Here is a 22,827-nt window from a genome sequence, read left to right as displayed (position 1 = left end):
CACTCCTAAGCACTGCACCCCTTGTGTCATGGAGCAGACATTTTGTTTTATATGAAAAAGCATATTTAATCCTTGAGAAAATTCTAAGGGACAGAGATTTTGTTGTCTCATTTTTCTGGATGATGTCACAATTGTCCAGAGACTACAGATAACTTTTGCTTGCGTTCATTAACGACACATCTTCCATCTCACCTTTGTTTCTGCGGATGAAGCCCCGGCTTTTTCAGGCAGCAGATGGTCATACCTTGGCTGGAGGGTGGGTGTTCTATAGCCATGATCATAATCTCGTCCTGGTCCAAGGATTGTCAGAGACCAGTTTTTAACCACTGGGATATGAGAGGCTACATACTAAAGATACCTTACCTTCATGAATAGCAAATGCCGCTTCTTGGGGAAATAGCCTTTTCCCCCTTTTCTGTCTTCTTGCTGCCCTGAGCATAGATGTGATGTCTAGCATTGCAGCAACCATAGGTGATTCTGCAGCAATAAATGACAAGCCTTAAAATCAGTCCACTCAGAAGGCTAGCATGATAAGATGGAAGGACTTGGATCAGTAAGCAGCACCTGAACCTACCTCCTAACCATATATGAGAAGAATATGACCCCCTTTCATTTGTTTATGCCCATATGTGAATTGGGACTTCTGTTACTTGTATCTTTGACATTCCTAACTGACACAGCTACTAAGGGACCAAAATTCAGATTCAAACCCAAGCCTCCGTATGCTACTCATTGTTGAAGGTTGAATTGTGTTCCCCCAAAAGATGTGTTGAAGTCTTAACCCCTAGTACCTGTGAATGTAGCTTTATTTGGAAATAAGATTTGTGCAGATGTAAGCAAGTTAAGATGAGGTCATATTGAATTAGGGTGAACCCTAGAGCCAATGACTAGTGTTCTTATAAGGAGAGATTTGAAGACACAGAGGAGGCACAGAGAAGGCCATTGTGAAGATCAAGGCAGAAAACGGAGTTATGGGACCACAAGCCAAGGAACACCAAGGATTGCTGGAAACTGCCCAGTGTTAGAAGAGTCGAGTACGTGTTCTTCCCCAGAGCCTTTGGATGGAGTGTGGTCCTGCCAGCATTTCCATTTTGGACTTCCGGCCTCCCAAATGGTGACACATTAAATTTATGTTGTTTTAAGCTACCCAGTTTGTGGTTATTTGTTACAACAGCCCTAAGTAGCTACTACACCAGTGAAACCATATAGCCTGTTGACTATGTTTGATCACTCTGTTTCTGTGGTGTGGGTATCCCCAACTTTCACATACTGGGACAAAATGCATGTGTCTATCAGGAATCCTGTTTTTAATACTGAGTGTGAGTTTATCTACTGTGGATTGAAAACAAAATGAAAACAACTAAGCTATTGCTTCTTTCTCCTTTATTTCCTTCTGGTTGACAACGTCCTAGGAAAAGGCGGCAAACTTTGAGTGTGACATATGCTGTGTTGCTCAGGGAAGGTCCTCTGGAAAATATGGTACATGAGCTTCAGGCCTGAAGATGGTTCACTTTGGAGATGAAACTTATGGGCTGGAATGTGAAACAGAGTCACTTTGAGGTGGACCTCAGTGAAACTTTTCCAGACGGGCTGAGACCGAAGAAGACTAGTAGTAAGGATTTTATCCTCAAAACAAACTAGGTTTTCAGAGTCCCTGTAGGCTCTTTGGGTAGCAGCCTCTGTGATTTGCCTCTTCCTGACTAGGAAAACCTGTAAGCTGACAAAGAAATATATTTCAAATTGACCTCCAGGTGAGCCTCATGGTATGTCAGTTTGATTATTTGTACCCAGTTTGGTGTTTTATTTTGTTTTTTTATTTGATAACTGTATAAATTATTTTAGTGAAGAGCCTATTCTTATTCTGGAACTCACTTTGAAGACAAAAAAAAAAGTCATCCATGTCATAATACTTATTTTCTTGGGCAAGCTTGTCTTTTTTTGGTACAGCCAGGAAGGCACAAATGTTTCCAGTCCTTCTGAGATGAAGGCAGGGAGCGTTTCCAACTGCAGAACTGCTCTGTCAGTGTCTCTTTCTGAGAGTGAAGAGTCATTCTGGTCTTAAAATGCTGTTTTGCTTTTCATTCGCTTCTCCAGAAGGAATATCCCCTGTGTCCATGGGAGCAGGAGGGGAATGGATAGTTACCAGGGGAAAGGAGCTGCATAATTGTTAGATTCATCCTAATCCTTTCATGACAAACCTTTCCTCAGAATTGCTTTATAATTGTGAGTCTGAGAATAAACTCACAGATTCACCTGCTGCATGCTTTGATGGTTTCACAAATGGAATGGGCCTACTTTTCCTCAGGTGAGAGTGGAATCCTGCTGTACAAGCCACCTATAATGTGGGCAGTGGCAATTGCTGTTTCCTTTCTAAGTCTTCTGAGGTTGTTTCCTAGGAACTGAACTGGAGTCTATGGGGCCTGGTCCTGGTGGTAGCTATTTTGCTTTTGAACATAAATTCTTGGTAGCTGAATGTATTCGTTCCTAGGGCTGCAATAGCGAAGTACCACAGACCGGGTGGTACTGGTACGGTGGGTTGTCCCACAGTTCTGGAGGCTGGAAGTCTGAAATCAAGATGCTGGCAGGGTTAGTTTGTCCTGAGGGCTATGAGTTAGTTTGTCCATAGCTCCTGGCTTTCTCCTAGCTGCTGGTAGTTTACTGGCAACCTTTGGCATTCCTTGGCTTGTGGCATCATCACTCCAGTATTCATATGGTGTTCTTCCTGTGTGCGTGTCTCTATGTCCAAATTTCCCCTGTTTATGAGGAAATCAGTCATATTGAGTTAGTGACTGATCACACCTTGATGACCAAATATAGTCACATTCTGAGGTACTACGGGTTAGGATTTCAACATGTACATTTTAGGGGATGCAATTTAATCTATAATAGTGTAGAATTTTCTTTTGGGTATCTACCAGTCACCAAGATATTTATCCCTACTTGACCAGCCACCAAAAAAAAAAAAAAAAAAAAAAAAAAAGGGCACTCAGAATTTTCTCTACATCTGCTTCATGTCATGTCTACTACTTTCTTGATTGTTAAAAATTACAAATAATGTCTGCTTAGTGTAGCAAATCAGTCGGTTTAGAAATATGTAAAGAAGTTAGTAATCTTGTGCCTTTCCCAATTCCCAATTCTACCCATGAAGGAAACCCATGTTATCTATCTAGTGGTTATTTTTCCACAGACTTTCCCCGGGCTTTTGCAAATGTACAGATATGTGTAAACATATGTTTAGTTTTTCTCATGAATTTCAATTTATATATATATACACACACGCACAAATATATATACACACACACATATATATACACACACACATATATACAACTTTTTAAAAAATTCTACTTTACAGTGTTTTTTGGGTGTCTTTTCTGGTCAAAATATATAGCTCCAACTCATTCCTTTTAGTACCTGTGTAGAATTTTGTGATGAAGCTGGACTCTAATTTATTTACTCATTCCCCCATTCTCCCATGAGGGAGTGTTTGGGTTGTGTTCATGTTCTGTTTTTTTTTTTCCCTATAAATTTTTGTGTATATCCTGACCTACTGGTGCGTGTATTTCTTTAGGCTGAACTACCAAAATTGATATGGCTGAGTAAGAGTATGCATGTTTTATATTTCAGCAGCTGTCAATGAGGGCTTTTACTGAGAGTTATGCTTTTTGATCAGAAATTTATATGATTTTGACAAAGGTGCAGAGAAGATAGTTCACTAGTGTCTTAGTGTGCCTGGGCCTCTATAACAAATTCCTTAGACTGAGTAGCTTAGAAACTACAGACATTTATTTTTCATGGTTCTTAAAGCTGTAAGTCCAGGATCAAGATGCCAGCAGATTCAGTGTCTGGGGAAGGCCTGTTTCTGATTCATAGAAATGGTGCCTTCATGCTGTGTCCTCACGTGAGGTAAGGGCTGGAAGAGCTCTCTTAGGCCTATTTTGTAAGGGAATTAATCCCATTCATGAAGGCTCCAGTCCCATGACCTCCCCAAAGGTTTCATCTCCTCATACCATTACCTTGGGCGTTAGGATTCTAACATATGAGTCTAGAACATAGCAACTGGGGAAAGGATAATAGTATTTTCAACGAATGCTGCTGGAACAATTGGATATTCATATGCAAAATGACAGTGACAACATCAGCAAACCCAGATACTTGAATCCATTCATCATGCCATTTACAAAAATTAACTCAAAATGGGTCATAAACCTAAATATAAAACCTAAAGTTTTAAAACTTCTAGACAAAAACAGCAGAAAATCTTTGTGACTTTGTGTGTATCTGTGTAAACATTACTGCAATCAAGATGATGAACATATTCATTACATCCCAGAGTTTCTCTGGGTTGGGCAGAGATTCCTTAGAACAATGACAAAAATGCAATCAACAAAGAAAAAATGGGACTTTATCAAAATTAAAAACTTCTGCTCTTTAAAAGATATGGATAAAATAATGAAAAGATAAGATTCAGGCTGGGAGAAAATACTTACGTCTCATATATGTATTAAAGGATTTAGATCTAGGATAAATAAACTGTCAAAACTCAGTAAGAAGAAAGAGAATCCGATTTTTAAAAACCAGGAAATGATTTGAACTAAGAAGGTCTATAGATGGCATGAAAAGATGTTCAATGCCATTAGTCATTAGGGAAATGTGAATTAAAATCATAATGAGGTATCACTACACAACTATTAGAACAACTGAAAAAGAAAAATTAAAACTATGACCATGCTAACTGTTGGTGGGGATGTGGAAAAACAGGAACTTTCATATGCTACTGGTGGGAAGGTAAAATGATTTATTCAGATCAGTAGTTACCTGAGGATGGACTTGGAGGGAGGGGCCTGAAAGGGGATTGGGATAAGTTTTGGGGGTGATGGATTTGTTCAACATCTTAATTATGTGATGGATTCATGGGTTTATACATACGTTGAAAAAAAATCAAATTGTGTAGCTTATTATATGTCAACTATATCTCTATATAGTTGTTAAAAATGTGTATGTGAAATCCTCATTATTTGCCAGGCATAGCGCTAGATGTTAAGAGAACTAAACAATACCCTGTTTCTGTTCTCACTCCTGAGAATTCCCTGTCATTTTCATTTCCTTTTTACTGGAAATAAAAATTCTAACCCAGAACGTAAATAATGAACTCTATAATTTTTCTTGGCATTCTCTTCTTTTAAAACATTTCTTCATTTAGTTCTTGAAATGACATTTTTCATGCATCTCAGTTTGCCTAAGGATCTTAGTTAAACTAGTGGTTGAGCAAGAGAACAAATCCAGACCAAAGGGTGGAAAGTTCACGTTGTCTTGTTGATTATTCCCCATTCTGGATGGCCCTGTTTCTCGTTCATGCTCCCTGTTCATGCATTTTTCTCCCCTTTCTAGTGTGTTGGTGTTCCAGCTGACTCTCCCAGCTGGCTTAGTCCTCTGAGGCCTTTTCCAGCCCTGTATCACAGTGCCTGGCTCCAGCCTCCATGGCCGGTAGACTCACAAGATATTACTGTTGAAAGGGTAAATTTCTGGGATGTGGCCCCTATGACTGGCTGGGCTGCCTTCTTGTTATTTTTCCTCCCGTGACAGAAAGCAAAGAGCTAATCCATCATGCAAAACCATTAGTGGGTCTTGATTCTAGTTTGTGGATTAAAGTAATGTGTGTAGCAGACGTAGGGTCTGGATTCCTTGTGAGACAATTGTTTTTCTCAGGAATATGGCAACTAAAAACTAGACAGGATGGAATAGCTTCACTAGTGGCCACTGACCCTCAGTAAAAAGCTAATGAGAACCATTCACAAAATGACTTTAATCTAGTAGTTTAAAAACATTTTGCCCCTCAAGGAGGAAGATTTGAGACATTCAACTCAACCTCTTCTAAGGTCAAGAGTAAGGAATATAGAGCGTCTGGGAGGGGTTCCAGACTTTGTTCAATAAATATGTAAGGAAACGATGTGGCATATTGTCCAGTCTGGGGCCCTGTCAAGGTGATGAATGCACTGTCAATTAACTGAAACAGCAGGCAGAAACCGAGAGTCCTCTGTCAACCTGTATGTGTGGTTATCCTGGGACAGCAAGTAAAATACTGTACTTCTGCTTCTAACTCTATTTTGAGGGTGAAGGAAAGAAATGAAATATATTAAAATGAGGGACATCACATGGACAAGAAAGCCAGGAAGAGGGGACAGGAGAGTTGGAGGGGCAAAGGATGTGCACCAAAGAAAGACAGAGATGGTAGGCTAGAGGAAGTCACACAAGCAGTTAGCACTGTCCCTGGCACATGAGCGCTCCACCGTAATTATCTATGAGCCATTGAATGCAGTTGTTGGATACTAATACATTAGTACTTGGAGTCAAGACATCGCATGCTCACCCTGCTCAGGTGTTGAATGCTTTGGTGGATTATCTGACTCAATTGGAAAAACAATGCCCTGTGGAGGAAGAGCTTGGACACTTTAAGGGATCATAAAAGCAGATCTAAAGCCACAAGGGTAAGCAGTTTGGGGGAAATGGGGATAGTGAGAATATTTCTTTAGGTTACAAGTCAGGCCACTTGTAACCCATTCAGACTGTTAAACAGTGGAAAGACCGTAGGTTTTTTAATTAGGCACCCATGGATACAAATCTTGGCTGCTTCATTTATTAGGAGTTATCTCATGGCCTCTGATATGTATTTTGTATTTGTGTTTTCTCAACTTTAAGTATAATATTATAACACTTAGTTTCCAATTGCCGTGAATGTTAATTGAGATATGGACTACAAAGAGCTTAGCTTAGTATCTGGCACATCTTTGGGAGTCAGTTAAATACTAATATCTTCCCCTATTTCAGATCCAAGGGTACCCTAGGAATAAAAGCATAGAACTTTACAGCCATATGAATGATAGAGGTTTGCTGTTTCCCAAAGCGTGTTCCGTGAATTCAGTGAGTTGCTCATGAATCTTGCCACAGAAGTTTCAGTCTTTAAATAATTTGGGGAAGCCTTAGATGAAACTAAGTCAGGCTGATTACTTAGTGCAAGACTTCTTGTAGCATCTAAGATGCCAGTGCCCTGGGAGTTTCCAAGTGAAGGAAGAAGACAGCTTTTGCTCCTTTGTAAAGAAGCATTCCATGGTCCAGGGTGCTTCAATACTTGAACTCCTTTGGGTTGACAAACTGTGGGCCTGAGGTTTGGCTCTAGCTGGCAGAAATATTTCCTTTGGCTCCTTTAATATATAAAATCTTTACAAATTCATGTCCAGGATTTGAAAATTAGAGGAATTTATAAGAAAATCTAGACTTCTTAATTCTTTTGAAAAATGTCAGATCATGGAGGGCTTGAATTTTCAGAGAGCGACCTCTGGACAGCTGCTGTTCCATCTGGATGGGATGTGGCCTCCAGCTGGTCCTGAGCTTTCCTTGGTGCATCTCACTGAGTCACCCAACTTGCTGAGCCCTGAGGATATTTGAATTGGAGACAACAATCTAGTTCAGCTCCTTCATTTGGCCAGTGGAAAAGCTGCCTCTCAAGTTCACCTTGTGTTGGAATCAGAACCAGGTCCTTGGTCTTCTGACTCTTAAAGGCGAAAGTGGTAACTGATTTTACTTGTTTAGCACCATTCATTGCTTTCCAAGCACAGCTCTGGCAGCCCACCTTCAGGTACATGGAGGCCAACTTCTGTCCCCTCTCTTTTGAGAGCTGTGTGATGGAGTTTTCATGATTGGAGTGGGGAGTCGTGGTCATTGCTTGTCTCCTGGGCAAACCAATGCATAGGAGCTAGAAGTGTTGGGACTTATCCTATTTTCTAATCTAGAGCGTCTGGGAGGGGTTCCAGGCACAAGTGGGAGGCTTCTTCTACTTTTAACTAAATGCAGATCGCTGTTTCCTACATATCCCACGCCAGGCAACGAAAACTTCTCATTGTTATGATATTGGCTTATTTTGGGGATTTGTACTGCCAAACATTGGAAGAGATTACTTCCAAAAATGGAGGACATGTAGAGGGTGGAGAGTAATTTTTTAATGTAATGGATTTCAACATATTCCTCACAGATTATCAGCCAGTGGAAGAACCATTCAAATGCTGTTTCAGAAAACCCGAACTGAAAAATATCCATAATGGTGGTAATACCTCTATTTAGAGAGTCCCCGTTTCCACCAAAAAACACTCAAAAGCACTTTGCAGACATTTTATTGGTCATCTTGGGAGCAAACCTACTGCTACTTTCATTTACTCTGCCAGGTGTGGAACCCGTTTACTTAACGCTGCCCATTTCCTGCAGTTACAGGATTCTGATGATTTTTAGCATGAAAGTACTTGGAATCGACTCACACAGTGGCTTGAGCTATAAAACAATGAATTAGACCTCCCACCCTCAACCCATCCATTTGATTCACGAAAGCATGGATGCTGTGTGCATCCCAGTCCCTGAGATGTCCATCATTCATCTGAGTTGGATGAGGCTGTCTATTATAGACTTGAGACAGTTGTGTGTTGCTCTCCATTCGACCCCATTCCCATAAAAAGTGAACTCTATTGATAATTATTTGAAAAAATATTGCACACTCTAATCTCATTGAGATTTAGGGTGCATACTGTCTCTCATCTAATCTGTTTTTCCTGTAGCACCTTTTAAAACCAGAAATTCATCTGAAATAGTTTCTGCTGCCGAAGCTTATTATTTCTGCTGTAGCAGAAAACGAAAGGGATGATGCTGCCCACAGAATATAAAAGTCCTGGCCAAACTACAAACTCAGAAAATACAGATATACATTAGACCCTTATATAGTTCTGAAAAAGTTGGCTTTTGGTTAGTAAGGGAAGAAAATTCACATGCTTTTGAAGTACTTGTCAATAAAAGAGAAATGTATCATTTAAACATTAAAACATATCATTTAAACATAAAACCCCTTGAACACCAGTCATACAATGAAAGGAGGAATTTAGTTGTGTCTGAACACCTAGACTAGAATTATAACCAAGGTCATAACTCAGCCTAAAACTTTCAGGTCTGAGCTTCCTTGCAGCCCAAGGAAAAAGAGAAAAATGATTAGTTAGTTACTTAACCTTCATGGCCTAATAGAAGAATGTATATTGGCTCATCTGGAGCCCTGACTTTTTTCTAACCTGGAATTTATCATGTGGTTCTTTATATGGGACATTGTAACATAGGCTTGGATAATAGCATTAGTTGTAGTTTTTGCCAAAGTTGTCCCTAGAAGTTGAAAAAATAAACAGTTCAGTAGGAATGCTAAGACTGTTTATGTAGAAGCAGAAGTGGACATCTGTGTTTTTTGTTTTTGTTTTTTGATTCAGCTTCATTTCCCATCTTCTGGTAACAACACCCTGATTTTGCTTTGGGGAACTATTCTATCCGTCTTCAGTAGGGAGACTCCATTCAATTTTGGAGGGTTTTTTTTTTTGTTGTTCTTAATGAATGTGCCATTCTTTAGCCACGGGGACTATGTGTGACCCAAACTAGATCGATTAGACACTTTCTCCTGGGAGTTGGAATCCTCAGCAGGGCGACAAAAAGACAAAGTAGTCGGAGCTGATAATGCTGGCAACCATTTCCGAAGAGGGTCAGTCGTCCTGCTGCCCAGACCCTGGGAGTGGCTCTATCCCTCTCCTTTCAATTCAGTGTTACTCCAATATTTTTTCTTTCTGCTTAAGTCAGCAAGAGTTGGTGTCTATTGCTTGCAACCATAGAACCAAATGATACACAGGTAACATTTCCCTTGAACCAATTGATGTTCAGTCTTCAAATTCTCTTTCACAAAAGGTAATATGTGGGGCAGAGCATATGTCTGGGGAAAAGTGAAGGAGCCATGCTTGAAAGCTCTCTAAGATACCAGAAACCCATAGACGCACAGTGTCCTTGTATATGGGTACCTTTCCATGTAAAAACTGTGCATGCTTAACTGGGGGATGCAGAAAGGGTGCAATTTTTTTTTTTTCCTTGGAATTTCTTTTTAGCACGTACCCTTACTTAATTAAGTGACTTTGAATGAAGATAATCCTCATTTTACCATTGTACTGGCCCACAGCTTCCAGGTTCTGGTCCATCTTTGGAGAAAGGTTTTTTGGTACTTCTTGTTTATAAGGGTGTAGTCCTGCTATTGGCATCTCCTATAAATCTTAAGATTTTTATAACTTGGATGTCACTCTCACCTTCCTGCCAAATTGCTGCACTGAAAAAGCAGAGTGTAATTTTAAGTAATGATGCTTTTACTGCATCCAAAACAAATAAAGTAATTGTGGTACACATTATGAAACAAATCCCTCTTATCTCTGAGCCTGGAGTGGAAATAGTGTCAGGGATGCAAATAGCTGCTTTGGCCAAAATAGTCAAAGAAGACATGGCCTTAGTCTGTCTGAGCTTCATTTCTTAAGACACATTTGTAGTTGTTGGTTAAAAATGTGAATGGCTCTGTAAGTTCACTCTAGGACAATGTGGATTCTTTAGCCCAGAAAGTTAAATACCTCCAACTTTGGCAGTCCTGACCTTCTGGGTAGAGAATGTATTTCCCCAGTTTTCAAGACCTGCTTTGCTACTTTGATTTAACACAAGGCAGAAATCTTTAAAACAAAGCCCTCTGGATCCAGGAAAGTTCATCTGGCATTAGTTAGCTTGGCACCCCCTACCCCCTTCCCCACCCACCTCCTTGTCTTTTCTCTAGGAACTTGATGCTTTGTAGGAAATGAATGGCTTTGCAAAAGTGCAAATTTGGGGAAGTGTTGTGCAACCAAAGAAAATTCAAATTAGTATTCCCCTTGTGGGAATCTTCTTGGGGAAATTATATTTAAATATTCAGGTATAGAGTACGGGCCAATATCTGTTTTAGGAAGTTGACAGACTGAGTGATACAGCTCTGGGGTTTTCTGGAAGTAAGGCAGTCTAGGGAAAGAAGAATACAGAGTTTAAAAAACCTACTAATTTATGTCTCCTCTCTACTGTGTTAATGGTAAATAGCTTAGGCTCAATGCTGATCTCTTTACTCCTTGGCCCAGAGAATTGGGCCAATTATTCTTCATAATGTAATTCAATGCCCTTGCTGAACAGGAGCTGGCCCATGAGATATGTATTTGCTCTGAACTGGAAAGGATGTGTGCTGGCACGTCCTAGGAGTAGGCAAGCAGTCGATGAAACTTAGAGGGAGTCTTTTGGAAATAAAAATTAATTAGCATTTACGGGGATCCCAACTTTGCAAGTAAGGTGGAATTGCTCTGTTATTTGTGACCGCATCTGTGTTTTCTGCCCCCAATTTAAAAAAACAAAAACAAAAACAACTTTCTTCCTTTCTTGCTTCTCTCTTCCTCCTTTCCCTATAATTAATGGGAATGAAGTTCTTTCCATTCCTGATTTCTTTGAACTCTCTTGCTAACTGCTGAGTCTTTTAGACATTTTTTATTGCTTTCCCAAGGGGCCATCACCACCTCTCCTTTCTTCCATCTTCCTTTTTCAGTGGCTGTAAGCTCTTGGTGGGCTGGAAGACACAAACGAATTGGACAAAAACAAATTTGGCTGTTGCTTCAAAGCCATTGCTTTCTTTGTGTGTGTGTGTTTTTTTCCCTTTCCTTTTTTAAACGTTTCTTTTTCTTTTTCTTTTTTTTAGCTTATGATTAAAAGGGCATTATCTTTGCATTAGATGGCCATCAAAACTTATTTATTGGGTTATAGATGAAGAGAACGAATGGACTTATTTTGATCCAAGGATGGGAAGAAATGGACATTTTGTTGATTTCTTGTAAAATGCACTGAATGTCCACCTCAGAACTTTAGCAGATGCCTGCTTTTGCTAATTTAAGGAACTGATGCTATTTGTCTTTTATTTGTAATCATTGGCCCCTACATAGGAAATTTAATTTTGATTTGAAGCTTTTAATGCCTAATGGTAAATATGAAAATGTGTGATAGAGCACATTATTTTTCATCACATGCATTTCTTCGTGTATTTCACACTCAGAGGAATTTTTATGTAGCATAACGATTTCATAAGTGTTAACATTTAAGAAAAATTTCACATTATAAATATGAGCAGAAGCCTGCTTTAGAAATTGGAAACTAAGTTTGGCCAAAATGAAAGGCAAAGTCATGGCTATGTTAAAACTCACATCTTTGGGGATTCTGGGTGGTGTACTGACAGTGGAATAGACTCAGACACAGTGCTTTTAGTATTGATTAGTAATTCTTGACCAACGGATCTTGGAACTCAAGAGGGCCATGGAATTATTTCCAGGCCACTGTTAACCTTGTCTGCATTCTGCATTTCCTATCCACTGAAAAAAAAAAAAAAAAAAAAAAACAATACCTTGCAAATATGTGAATTACTTTCAAATCCCGTGTGCTTTATTAAAAGAAATACTTATTTGAAATCATTATTGATTCACAGTGGCTTTTGGACTTTAAGCACATTTTCAGTCATTGAGCATCAAAGTACTATGTGTGGGTCAGCAACGTTTTGGATTTAAAAAGGATAGTGATACTTGAAAGATTTGGGCACTCTTGAATTGATTGATGCAGATTACCGTAGGGTAAACATACGCTGACTGTGATTTGGATTTGTCACAGTGCTTCTCCTCCTGTTCATTTCTCCTCGTTTGCTTTCAGCAAATGTTGACTGACCTTTTGTTTTTGAGTGAGGAGCCAAACTGACTTTTAAGGTGGGTATAAAGAAGAGTTAGTTCCCTGTGCTCAAGAAGGTTTCAATCAGTTAAATGCCAAGTAGATCCATGTTACTACAGGAGAAACTTCCATCCTAAGACGTTGTAAAGGGCAAAGATGAGGGTCTTCATCGTCATTGGGTTTTTATTAGGTAAACAAAAGCTTTCCCTCGAGTCCTACCCAGAAGGATACTAACACCTCAGGGATGAGAACTGTGACATGTGACCAAATATTTGCTTGGGAAAGAAAATATTTTGACTGGGCACTTTTTTGTCCCCAACCAAATCGGAGTTCTGTCAGTAAGGAAAACGAGAAAATTGGCAGCATCACGCCAGCCACCTCTACCACAGGTGCTGAGTTTAAGATAATGGCGGATGTAGAAGATGTGATATCCCCAGATGCTGTGAGCTTTTTTATTTGCTGTAGAACCTTTGTGCTTTTTTCCTGTGGTTTGGTGCAATAATGTTGAAAGCAACACAGTCCTCTGATTTGAACAGTCAGTTGATACTGGGTCTGATAAGGTATCAGATGGTTTTCTAGCCCATCTTTAAATAAAAGCATTTTGTCCAATGGCATGTGTTGAAAACTGCCAAGAGTCCTAAGAAAGAAAGACTCTTTTTTGTGATTTAAAAAAATCACATCTGAGTACTCAGAAGTTGGGAATTTTTATGTTTGTTTGGACAGATGCTGTTTGGATAACTTTTTATTTGGGAAAACATCATTTGGTTTATACCTTCTTTTCCTTTTATTTCATTTTTCTGCAGTCTTTTTCACATTGGAATGTGAGCAGATTGTAGGGACCAAGGCCAAATGAACTCAAATATCAGTGATTAGGTGAAACCATTTCCCTCCACTTTCTGTAGTGTTTATAAAGAAGTGCCTTTATCAGATGCTAAGGAGTTGCTTTGATGCTTTGGTTCAAGCTCGTAAACCATCTTCTTCATCTCTCTCTACATCCTTCCATACATTCCAGACCATCTTCCACAGTTGTGTGTTTTGATGTTTGATGCTTTTGCTAATATTGTTTCATCACTTTGAAATATCCTTTTCTGTCAGCCGCCTGCTCTGCCCCAGGGATCATACTCTGCTCATAGAGTTGAGGCTGCCCCTCTTCTGCCAAAGTCTTTCCTGGTATCCAGTTGCAATGAGTCATCCCTTTCTTCTGGGTGTCCACAGTTTGTTCTTCTGTTTCCAGTTGTACCACTTAGCTCATTCTCGTTTTTCTTTTTATTAGAATTACATGTGGACTTCTATCTTCTAAAAGCCTAGAAGCTGAGGGCTGGGTCTTTGTTCACCTTTGTGTGCCCCATTGCACGTGGACTAATACTCGGAATATAAGGCTGGCAACACCATACAAGCTCAGTGAATATGTTTATGCCATGCTTCAATAAACTAATGACATTTTATAATTTATTTTTTTGCCATCTCTCTTAATTTCTGTGGATGGAAAGATAAGAGTTAGAGTGGCATAATGAGCATGGTAAGAGAAGAATTTTACTTTTGTATTGAGAGAGAGACGCTTTCTTACATCTATGTTTAGAGCCACATGTTAATGGGGGAAATGCACAATTCTATGTGTCTATATTAAACTCTCTGAAATGTGTTCTGGATTTTCTTGACATTTAAATAAAAATATTGCAGATAGCTTGTACCGAAGTTATTTCTACTTACTATTAGGGACATTCCCTTTGTTATATTTAATTTCAGGAATACAAGAGATGTCAATAGCTGGAGCTATTCATAAATGACAATTAATTAAAAATATAAAATATAGAATCTGTCTTGTTCAGAGTTGCATCTGTTTTCTGGTGGGCTTTCAGTTATGGGGGAGAAATTTTTAGGTTGCTTTTCCTTGTGTAAAATAAAGTGAGCTCCATTTGAGCATCATCAAGATAGATAGGATTCCTGAACACATTATCTGTTGTTCTAGAAAGCAAGGAATTGCTCAGAAAAAAAAAGTTATTTCAACATGACACAGAAGCCCCCTTGGCTTTCATTGGACAAATTTAGTACACCTCAAAATAAATAACAACTTTTGTGGATTTTAGCCCTTTGAAAAAAAAGTAAGAGTCTATGAGTTCATACTAATATAAACTGATTTAAACAAAGGAATAAGCAAACAAATAAATAGGTGAGAAAGGTAAGCTCTTCCTTACAGCAAAATGTTACCTAATAAATAAAGCAGGGATGACGGCATTAGAAAATCACCATTTTCAATCATCATAGTAATACTTAATCCAGGCAAGAATCATTGGTGATTATGAAACTAGTGTGTGAATGTTTTATATGGGACAGGTTATTTATAGAATCTCAAAGTATCTCACCACACACTATCAGTTGACTCCAGGAAAATGCTAACTTTCCACTGGAGAAGTCCAATGGAAGAAATTAACTCAGAGAATCAAAGTTAGCATCACCCATAGTGAGGCAAACCGTGATCGTCTGCCTCCCGATACAATGCACTGAGAAGGCTCACTCGCATCATATTCCTGTCCCAGGAGCATGTTTTCTCCAAAACAACTGTCTCATGCGCTTCAAAAATATCAGTACCATGAAAGAGAAAGAAAGGCTAAGAAACTGGTCCAGATTAAACAGACATGACAACCCAGTATGGTACATGATCTTGGATTTGATCCTGGACCAAGAAAAACATTTGTGTAAATGACTTCACTGAGTTGGTTGGTGACATCATTTTACTATGGTTAGGCAAGAGAATGTTCTTGTTGTTAGGAAATATATACTGAAATATTTAGGGATGAAGGGGAAATAGTGTCTGTATCTTACTCTCAAATGCATGCGGGTGAAGGGAGGAAAAAGGTAAGGAAAGGGAAGAGAGAGAGGGAAGGATGAGGAGGATGAGAAGGAAGAGGAATAGTAAGGGAAGGAGGAGGGAGAAAGTGAATAAGTGAGAATGACAGTACATAATAAAGCAAATGTGATAAATTGTTGGTGGTTGGTAGATCTGATAAAGCTATCTTATTCTTGCTGTGTTTTGGTAAGTTTGAGGTTATTTCCAAGTAAACTATGAAAGAAGAAGACATGATGCATGCATGTTCATAAACATCACTTCTAGTTGTTTTAGGGAATGGTGGTCACTGAACTGTCTATGCCTAAAGGCAGGGGCTGTTCTCCAGTGCAGAACCTAGTGTCTGGCAAAAGCAGGTAGTTTCTAAATATTTGTTGGATGTTAGCATGGACCCCAAGGCCCTGAATTCCCTTGAGCTGTAAAATATTTATCTTCCAACAGTTGCAAATGCCAGTTGTAAAGAAATATTTTGCTATTTCCAAGTTCACTTGCACTAATCATACAAGTTAGTTGCAGCTGGTGGGACATAAGCAGGGATATCTTACAGGCAGGATGCGTGCATCTCTGCACTCTTCTTCCTGTAATCTGGCAGGAATATAAATGTGATGGCTATTTGAGAAGCCCTTTTAAGCCATGTGAGGGGAGCCATGTGCTAACAACTGTAGAACATATAGGTGTGTGAGTCCTGGAGCTGCCATACTAGCCCTGGGCCTCTCCCTCCAGGCTTTGTTTCTGTGAGAGAGATGGAAATGTCTATGTCCTTTAAACTATTGTTCTTTTGCATTTTCTTTCATTTGTAGCTGAAGCTAATCCTCAATGATACACCGTGCTTTCTAGAAATCATCATTTAAAAATTTTTATTCCTCTATGGAGCTTTGTATTCAGTTTGCCCCATATGCACATTAATGATAGAAGTTCTCTGGTTTTATTTATTTTCCCTTTCTGTTTTCCCCAAGTAGAATTTTTCTTATTGTGATGTGGATTCTGTTTCTGTACTTGAGCTGGTGGGTTACTGTCTGTGGCTTTGAGTATTTTTACTGTGGAGGCTACCTTACTTTTTTTTCCATCATGGTAAACCTTCTCCATTTTGCAAATTGCTAAATTGGTCTGAAAAGATTGTGAGAACTGGCTTTCTTAGGCGATTTCTTGTCCTGACCAACCCAGCTGGAGACCGGATGTGCCGAGGTAAGCACTTGGAATAATCAGAAAATAGGAAATTTTAACTATTCCCAGTTGCCAGAGACATTTTACTTCAGCTGAAGGATTGGAGGCAGGTTTTATAGTGCCTGGTGAGTTTTGTTGAGCAAATCTTTGTACTTTTTGGAGTCCACTCATGTTTTTATTTGTTCCATGGTTGGTTCTTCCTCTGCAACTATTTATTGCCACTAAGGTTTGCGGCACAGTCGGTCCCACAGATAATAAATGGGTGTGTGTGCCCACAGCTCAACATGAATAGAGTGACTGACTTCTAGCTTGTTTATTGTTGGATGGGGATGTAACCAAGGAAGCCTAACTCCTCAATTATGTGTATGTGTGTGTCTGTGTAGTGAAATATGGACCTGAAAATGGACCTTGCAGGGATATTGCATGATATTCCTTTATTTCCTTTAAAGCAATTATTTTTCAAATGTTACGTGAATGAGGATGATATTTACTTGCATAATTTCATAGTTATGTTATTTCACGACCTGAATGCCAGCAGCTCTATGGTTTGAAGCATGGTTTTCTTCTGGTAGGCTAGCTGTATTGGTTTTCTGGCTAATATGAATTTGAAAGATAACTGATAATTACCTAAATGTAAAGCATTGCATTGGGAACTGCTGTTGGATGAGGTCTTCCAACTTTTTAAACTCAAACTAGCCTAGACCGGAATCAGTGAGTGCTATTATATGCAAATTCTATTTTTATTTCTACAGAAAAAGAGAAGAAATAACTCTTATTTGTTCAGGTTTACTAAAGAAGTCCCTGTCACAATGTCTGCAAAATTGTCTGCAAACTGAAACAAACAGAACACCAAAAACAGCCAACAACCGACGAAACTACAGCCGAAATGAAGGACGCAGGATAAAACATGACTTAAACATTCCCCTGGCTTAAGCGAGCATGGTATAATGGAAACAGAGTAGAACTAGGAATTGGGAAATGTTCATGGAAGTTTTAGCCCTACTAAGTACTGTCTTTATAATTTTGGGCAAGTTACACAAACTTCTGAGCCTCAATTTCCCCATTCAGTAAAATGAGTCTACTAAAATCTACCTCACTGACTTCTGAGTGTGAAATGAGATCATATATGTAAAAGTGTTTTGTAAACTGTAAAATACGTTCAAGTATTTTTTAGCAGTCAGCTAATCAAAGGTGTGGCGTAACTGCCCCAGACCCCCAATGCTGATTTTCTTGGTGAGCAGCACTGTAATTTACACTCTAAGTAATAGTAAGTGTTAAGAATTTGTCAGAGTTTTTAATGTAATGTGCATACATTGATTCTGATTAAAACAAGTAGCATCTTCATACCTTCAGGATTATAGTTGTTGTTAGTAAAGGCTGATGACAGGGAAGGAAACTAGGCAAGGCAATACAAGTTGTCTTTTTCACTTGAACTTGGGAATGAGGAGTAAGAAGCACTTGAGCTTATATCCACCACTGCATCTTTTACCAGGAGGCTCGGAGTGTTACAAGAAGCATCATTTTCATCTTGGCCTTGTTTGGGAGTAGGGAGGCACATGGCCAAGAGACAAGCTTTATGAAGTCATGTGCTCCAAAGGGAACACAGAAAAAGGGGAGTGCAAGAGACTTAGTCATGCAGAAGACTTTCACACAACAGGTGGACTTTTAAGAGTGTTGTCAAGGAGAAGATGCAAATGCCTTAATTAGTTTGGACAGCTCTTTTAAGTGTAAAGAAAAACATGTCTACTGGTGGAGATGGGCTTTGCAACACAACAGACCTGTGTGTGGGATTTTGGTCTTAGGCAACTGAAAAGCAAGTAATGCTCCCTTTCTATTACCTGAAGCTTCTGCTTATGGAGTTTTGAAGTTCTCCAGGATGGTTTTTCTGTTTCTCTGAGCGCTGAAGTGGCTAATGCCGTGGCAGATGTCATAGCTAAGGCTGCAGAAGCAGAGCATAAGGTAGGGAGGATTTTGTAGGAACCTTCTGATGGGAATTCAGAGAGCAAAGCCTGGGACCTGAAGCTCTCAATAAGGAAGTGAGAAAGGAAGAGTCCATGGTTTTACTTTTAAAAAAGAAGGGGATTGCTTTTGCAGATTAGACAGTATGTGAGGATTGTGGAAATAAAAGAGGTATCTTGTGTTTGTAATAAATGCATTATTTGGAGAGTTACAAAATAAAATCCCAAAAGAGGAGAAGACAATTAACTTTCTTATGAGGGTTACCTAATTTTGATTGAGTTACAATGAAGAAAAATTAAAGGATTTTAAAGGATTGAATCTCTCTTTCCATCTTGTTTTCTTTCTCTCTTTTTAAAATGAAATGGTCGGCAGAGTTGGAATTTTGGAAATAGGGTCATGCATATTTGTTGATGAAAACAGTCATGCTTAGTAGCTTTGAGGGGACTCCCTATAGACAGACTTGATTCCTAGTTCTAGCTTTCACAGCTGGTTGCAGTTGTTTGGATGACGATAAGAATCAGGGATACTTGGTTCTGTATTTGGAAAAAATGAAGCCAGACTGCTTAAAAATGTGACTGGAAAAAGGCTACTGAGTATGGGGTTCTTTTGGACTATACTGACTGCTTGACAAGGGATCCTGGTTTGTCTTGTCTCACATTAAAATCCCATGTCTCATGGAAATAGTGGTTAAATGAGGTTGCATGAGTTTTCAGTTGAGAACTAAAAAATAACATATTTTGTTTACATAATGCTGGTTTTTGCTTTATTCTTATGTTTATATTAGAAATGAGTAATTTAGTCCCAGAGAAATTACACGTGGGGCTTTCTGCCAGGACCCAGTGCCAAACATGAATTTTGTGATTAAAGTATCCAATATTAACCTTTGCTTGACAAAAACCAAGTTAAGATGATTTTTTAAAAAAACTTTAGATGATCTAAAAAGAAAGCATTATAACAAAAATGTGTGAGCTAGGAAAAGCTGAGAGTTACTAAATTGGGCTTTGAATGGTGTAGATGTAACTTTGATTGTGTAAAAATAAAAGATTTTCATTTCTCTTGGTATTGGAGGAATGCAGATAAAGATGATTGAGATTAATATTAAGCCTCCTTATTTCTTGTTTTATTTGATTAGTTCCCTTGGGTGGTGGGATTTACTGTGAGGCAGATATTTTGTTCCATTCTTGTTTTTCATCTTTGGGCTTAATATTCAAATGCCATGTACCTGTAGAATATTAGCTACAGAATTTTTTTTTAAAGATGATATTCATTTATTAATTCAACAAATGTTTCTTGAGCACCTGCTCTGAGCCAGATACTATACTGGGCATTGTCATTGTCTTCTGGGAGTGCACAGTCTTGAGGATGCAATAGACCTATGGATAAGTAATTACAGTACAGTGAAATCAGTGCTATAATGAAAGCAGAGTGGGGAATTATGAACCTTGCCCTAGACAGGAACCCTTCACAAAGAAGAAGATGTAGCCTATTTAAGGATTGATATGGTTTGGCTCTGTCCCCACCCAAATCTCCTCTTGAATTGTAACTCTCACAATTCCCATGTGTGGCAGGAGGAACCTAGTGGGAGGTAATTGAATCATGGGAGTGAGTCTTTCCCATGCTGTTCTCATGATAGTGAATAAATCCCATGAGATTTGATGGCTTTAAAAATGGTAGTTTCCCTGCATAAGCTCTCTCTGCTTGCTGCCATCCATGTAAGACGTGACTTGCTCCTCCTTGCCTTCCACCATGATTGTGAGGACTCCCCAGCCATGTGGAACTGTTAGTCCATTAAACCTCTGTCTTTTGTACATTGCCCAGTCTCGGGTGTGTCTTTATCAGAAACGTGAGAATGGACTAATATAAGGATGAATAGGCATTTGGTAGGTAGAGAAGATTACCCTAGGCATAGGGAAGAATCTTCACAGAGTTGTGAATTCAGGCTGTTCCAGACAAGAGTGAGCACATCACGTGAGGCTGAAGGGTTGGAGAAGGACTGGGGTGAAAGAGTATGGAAGCACAACTGGGCTATAGTACAACATTTTATAGGATGTTTCTGAGCATGGGCTTCATTTTGTAGGCATTGGGAAACTACTGGGGGCTTATAGGTAACAAAGGACTCAGACTGGTTTTAAGATGATTCTGCTGGTGGTATAGAAAATGTATTGCAAGCAGGGAAATGTTGTAAGGAGGCTGTTAGAAATGGCATAGGCAAAAGGGGATGAAGATATCATCTAAAGCAGTGACTTTGAGGTTGAGGAGGTGGCAGAGGTTTTGAGTGAGGGTGAAGAGGCAGAATGGGTTGACAACTGATTAGAGAGGACGGGAAGTATAGAGGAGAGTCCCGAGGTTCCTAGCATAGGCAGCTGAGTGGAGCATGAGGCCAGATATGGAGTCAGCCAGTTTTACCAGTCGAAGCAGCATATTTCAGGTGGCGGTGGGATAGGGTGGGTGTAGAATCACGGGTTTTTCTTTTGGACCTATAACTAAGCTATATTTTAGCTTGTGGACATGCAGTTCTTGTTATGTGGAGTAGCTGAGTCATAGCAAGTACTGTGAGTTTTGATTTTAGCTGGCCTCTAATTAGGCAGAACAGGAAATCTCTATTTTAGTTGTTGGATTAAATATTTTTCCACCTCATGATCTAGAGGTAGAGGTCCCTGCCTTTAAAAATAGTTATTTACTAACCAGGCATGGTGGCTCCCACCTTTAATCTCAGCTACATGGAAGGCCAAGACCAGAGGATCACCTGAGGTCAGGAGCTTGAGAAGAACCTGGGTGAAATAGTGATGTAGTGAGACCCCATCTCAAAAACAAAAACAAAAACAAAAACAAAAACACTGATTTACTGAGTGATAACTCTGTACCTCTGCTGTGCTTAAGAGGTACTGTTGTTACTAGTATTTTACAAGGGAGAAAAAAGGTACTTATAGAGGTTTACAAATTTGTCAAAGGTGGTGAAGATGGGAGCAAGATAGTTCTGTATTGTATGTAAGCATTTTGTTATATTTGATTTTTGAAAAAAGGTAACTTTTGCATGAAAGTAGGTGAAAAAATGAAAAGATTCTATTTTAACTTCAGCAGAAAAGTGGTTAGGTGCTTTGCTTCTTATTTGGTGATCTGGGTTGGTTACTATAACTTTTCTGACCATATGGGGAAAATAAAGCTTGATTTACAATGCCGGGAATTTGTACTACCTAAGAACTCACTAACTTTTCAGGAAAAGATATGTTTTGAGTAGCTTTCAGAATTATGAAGAAAGAATTGGACCCCTTAAAAACCTGTGCTCACATAAAGAATACTTTTTCATTCTGTTTTATTTGTGCAACACTCAGATTTCTGTGGCTAGGTTAATAGTATTTTATAGGATTTTCTGGGTAAAATAAATTTTTCTGTTGGATTGAGGGCAAAATGGAAACAGACCTAGCCTACCAAAGTGTAAAAGTGAATCTTCCACATGTTAAAGGTGATTAGCCAGTAATTTAACTGCTTTTTAAAACACAAATAAACAGTCCTGTTATTGCAGAATGACAACAGAATACAGAGTCCTAAAATGTGTCATCCACTATGGTCAGTGTAAACTAAGAATTTTCTGGCAGGAAAATGAAACATAAACAAGAGAAAAAGGAGTCAATAAAAATAGACCCTAAGAAGACACAGCTGTGGGAAGAGCAAATACTTTAAAACAGCTACTATTAATTTGTCAGAGGAACTAAGGATTTTGTCATGAGGAGTGAACAAATGAAAAATCTCAACGGAGTAATGAAAGATATACAGAAGGACCAAATAGAAACTCTGGAATTGAAAAGTCAAATATCTAAAATAGAAAATTTTGCAATATGGGCCTGACAGCAAATTGAAGAAGAAAGAAGAAAAGACCAGTGAATATGAAAATGGATTAATAGATACTACTCCAGTTGAAGAATGTAGAAGAAATAAAAAGAATTAACAGAGCCCCATATGGGACACATCAAGAAATATAAAATACATGTGATTGCAGTCCCAGAAAGAGACAAGAAAGAGACTGGCACATGAAACAATATTTTAACAAGTAATGGATTTAAAATTCCCAAATTTGGTGAAAAATATTAACTTGAAGATTCAAGAACCTTTGCAAACTGTAAGTGGGAGACATCCAAAGAAAACCACACTTTTGTTTTTTAGGCAAATCGTCGTCAAAATGCGGAAAGTCAAAGCAATGAAGTAATCATGACAACAGTGAGAAAATTAATCCATTATATACAGAGCAATGATGAATG

At 38.9% G+C, this 22,827-nt stretch overlaps 1 protein-coding gene across 4 annotated transcripts in view; it reads left to right on the top strand.

The window, feature by feature from the left end:
* The window catches only part of PID1 (phosphotyrosine interaction domain containing 1), a 252,883-nt gene that overhangs the window by 7,543 nt on the left and 222,513 nt on the right, over positions 1–22,827 (top strand). Inside the window, exon 2 of one of the 4 annotated variants that reach the window (XM_025405262.1) lies at positions 904–1,114. The exons of the other annotated variants lie outside the window; for them this stretch is intronic. Coding sequence (XP_025261047.1) covers positions 1,112–1,114 — 3 coding nt within the window. The 5' untranslated portion in view covers positions 904–1,111. The remainder of the gene's footprint in view (positions 1–903; positions 1,115–22,827) is intronic. 4 annotated transcript variants of the gene reach the window in all.

The sequence above is a fragment of the Theropithecus gelada genome, chromosome 12 (genome assembly GCF_003255815.1).
Source record: "Theropithecus gelada isolate Dixy chromosome 12, Tgel_1.0, whole genome shotgun sequence".
NCBI lineage: Eukaryota > Metazoa > Chordata > Mammalia > Primates > Cercopithecidae > Theropithecus > Theropithecus gelada.
The sequence above is the reverse complement of the archived record's forward strand: the minus strand, read 5'-3'. Positions and strand labels throughout refer to the sequence as shown.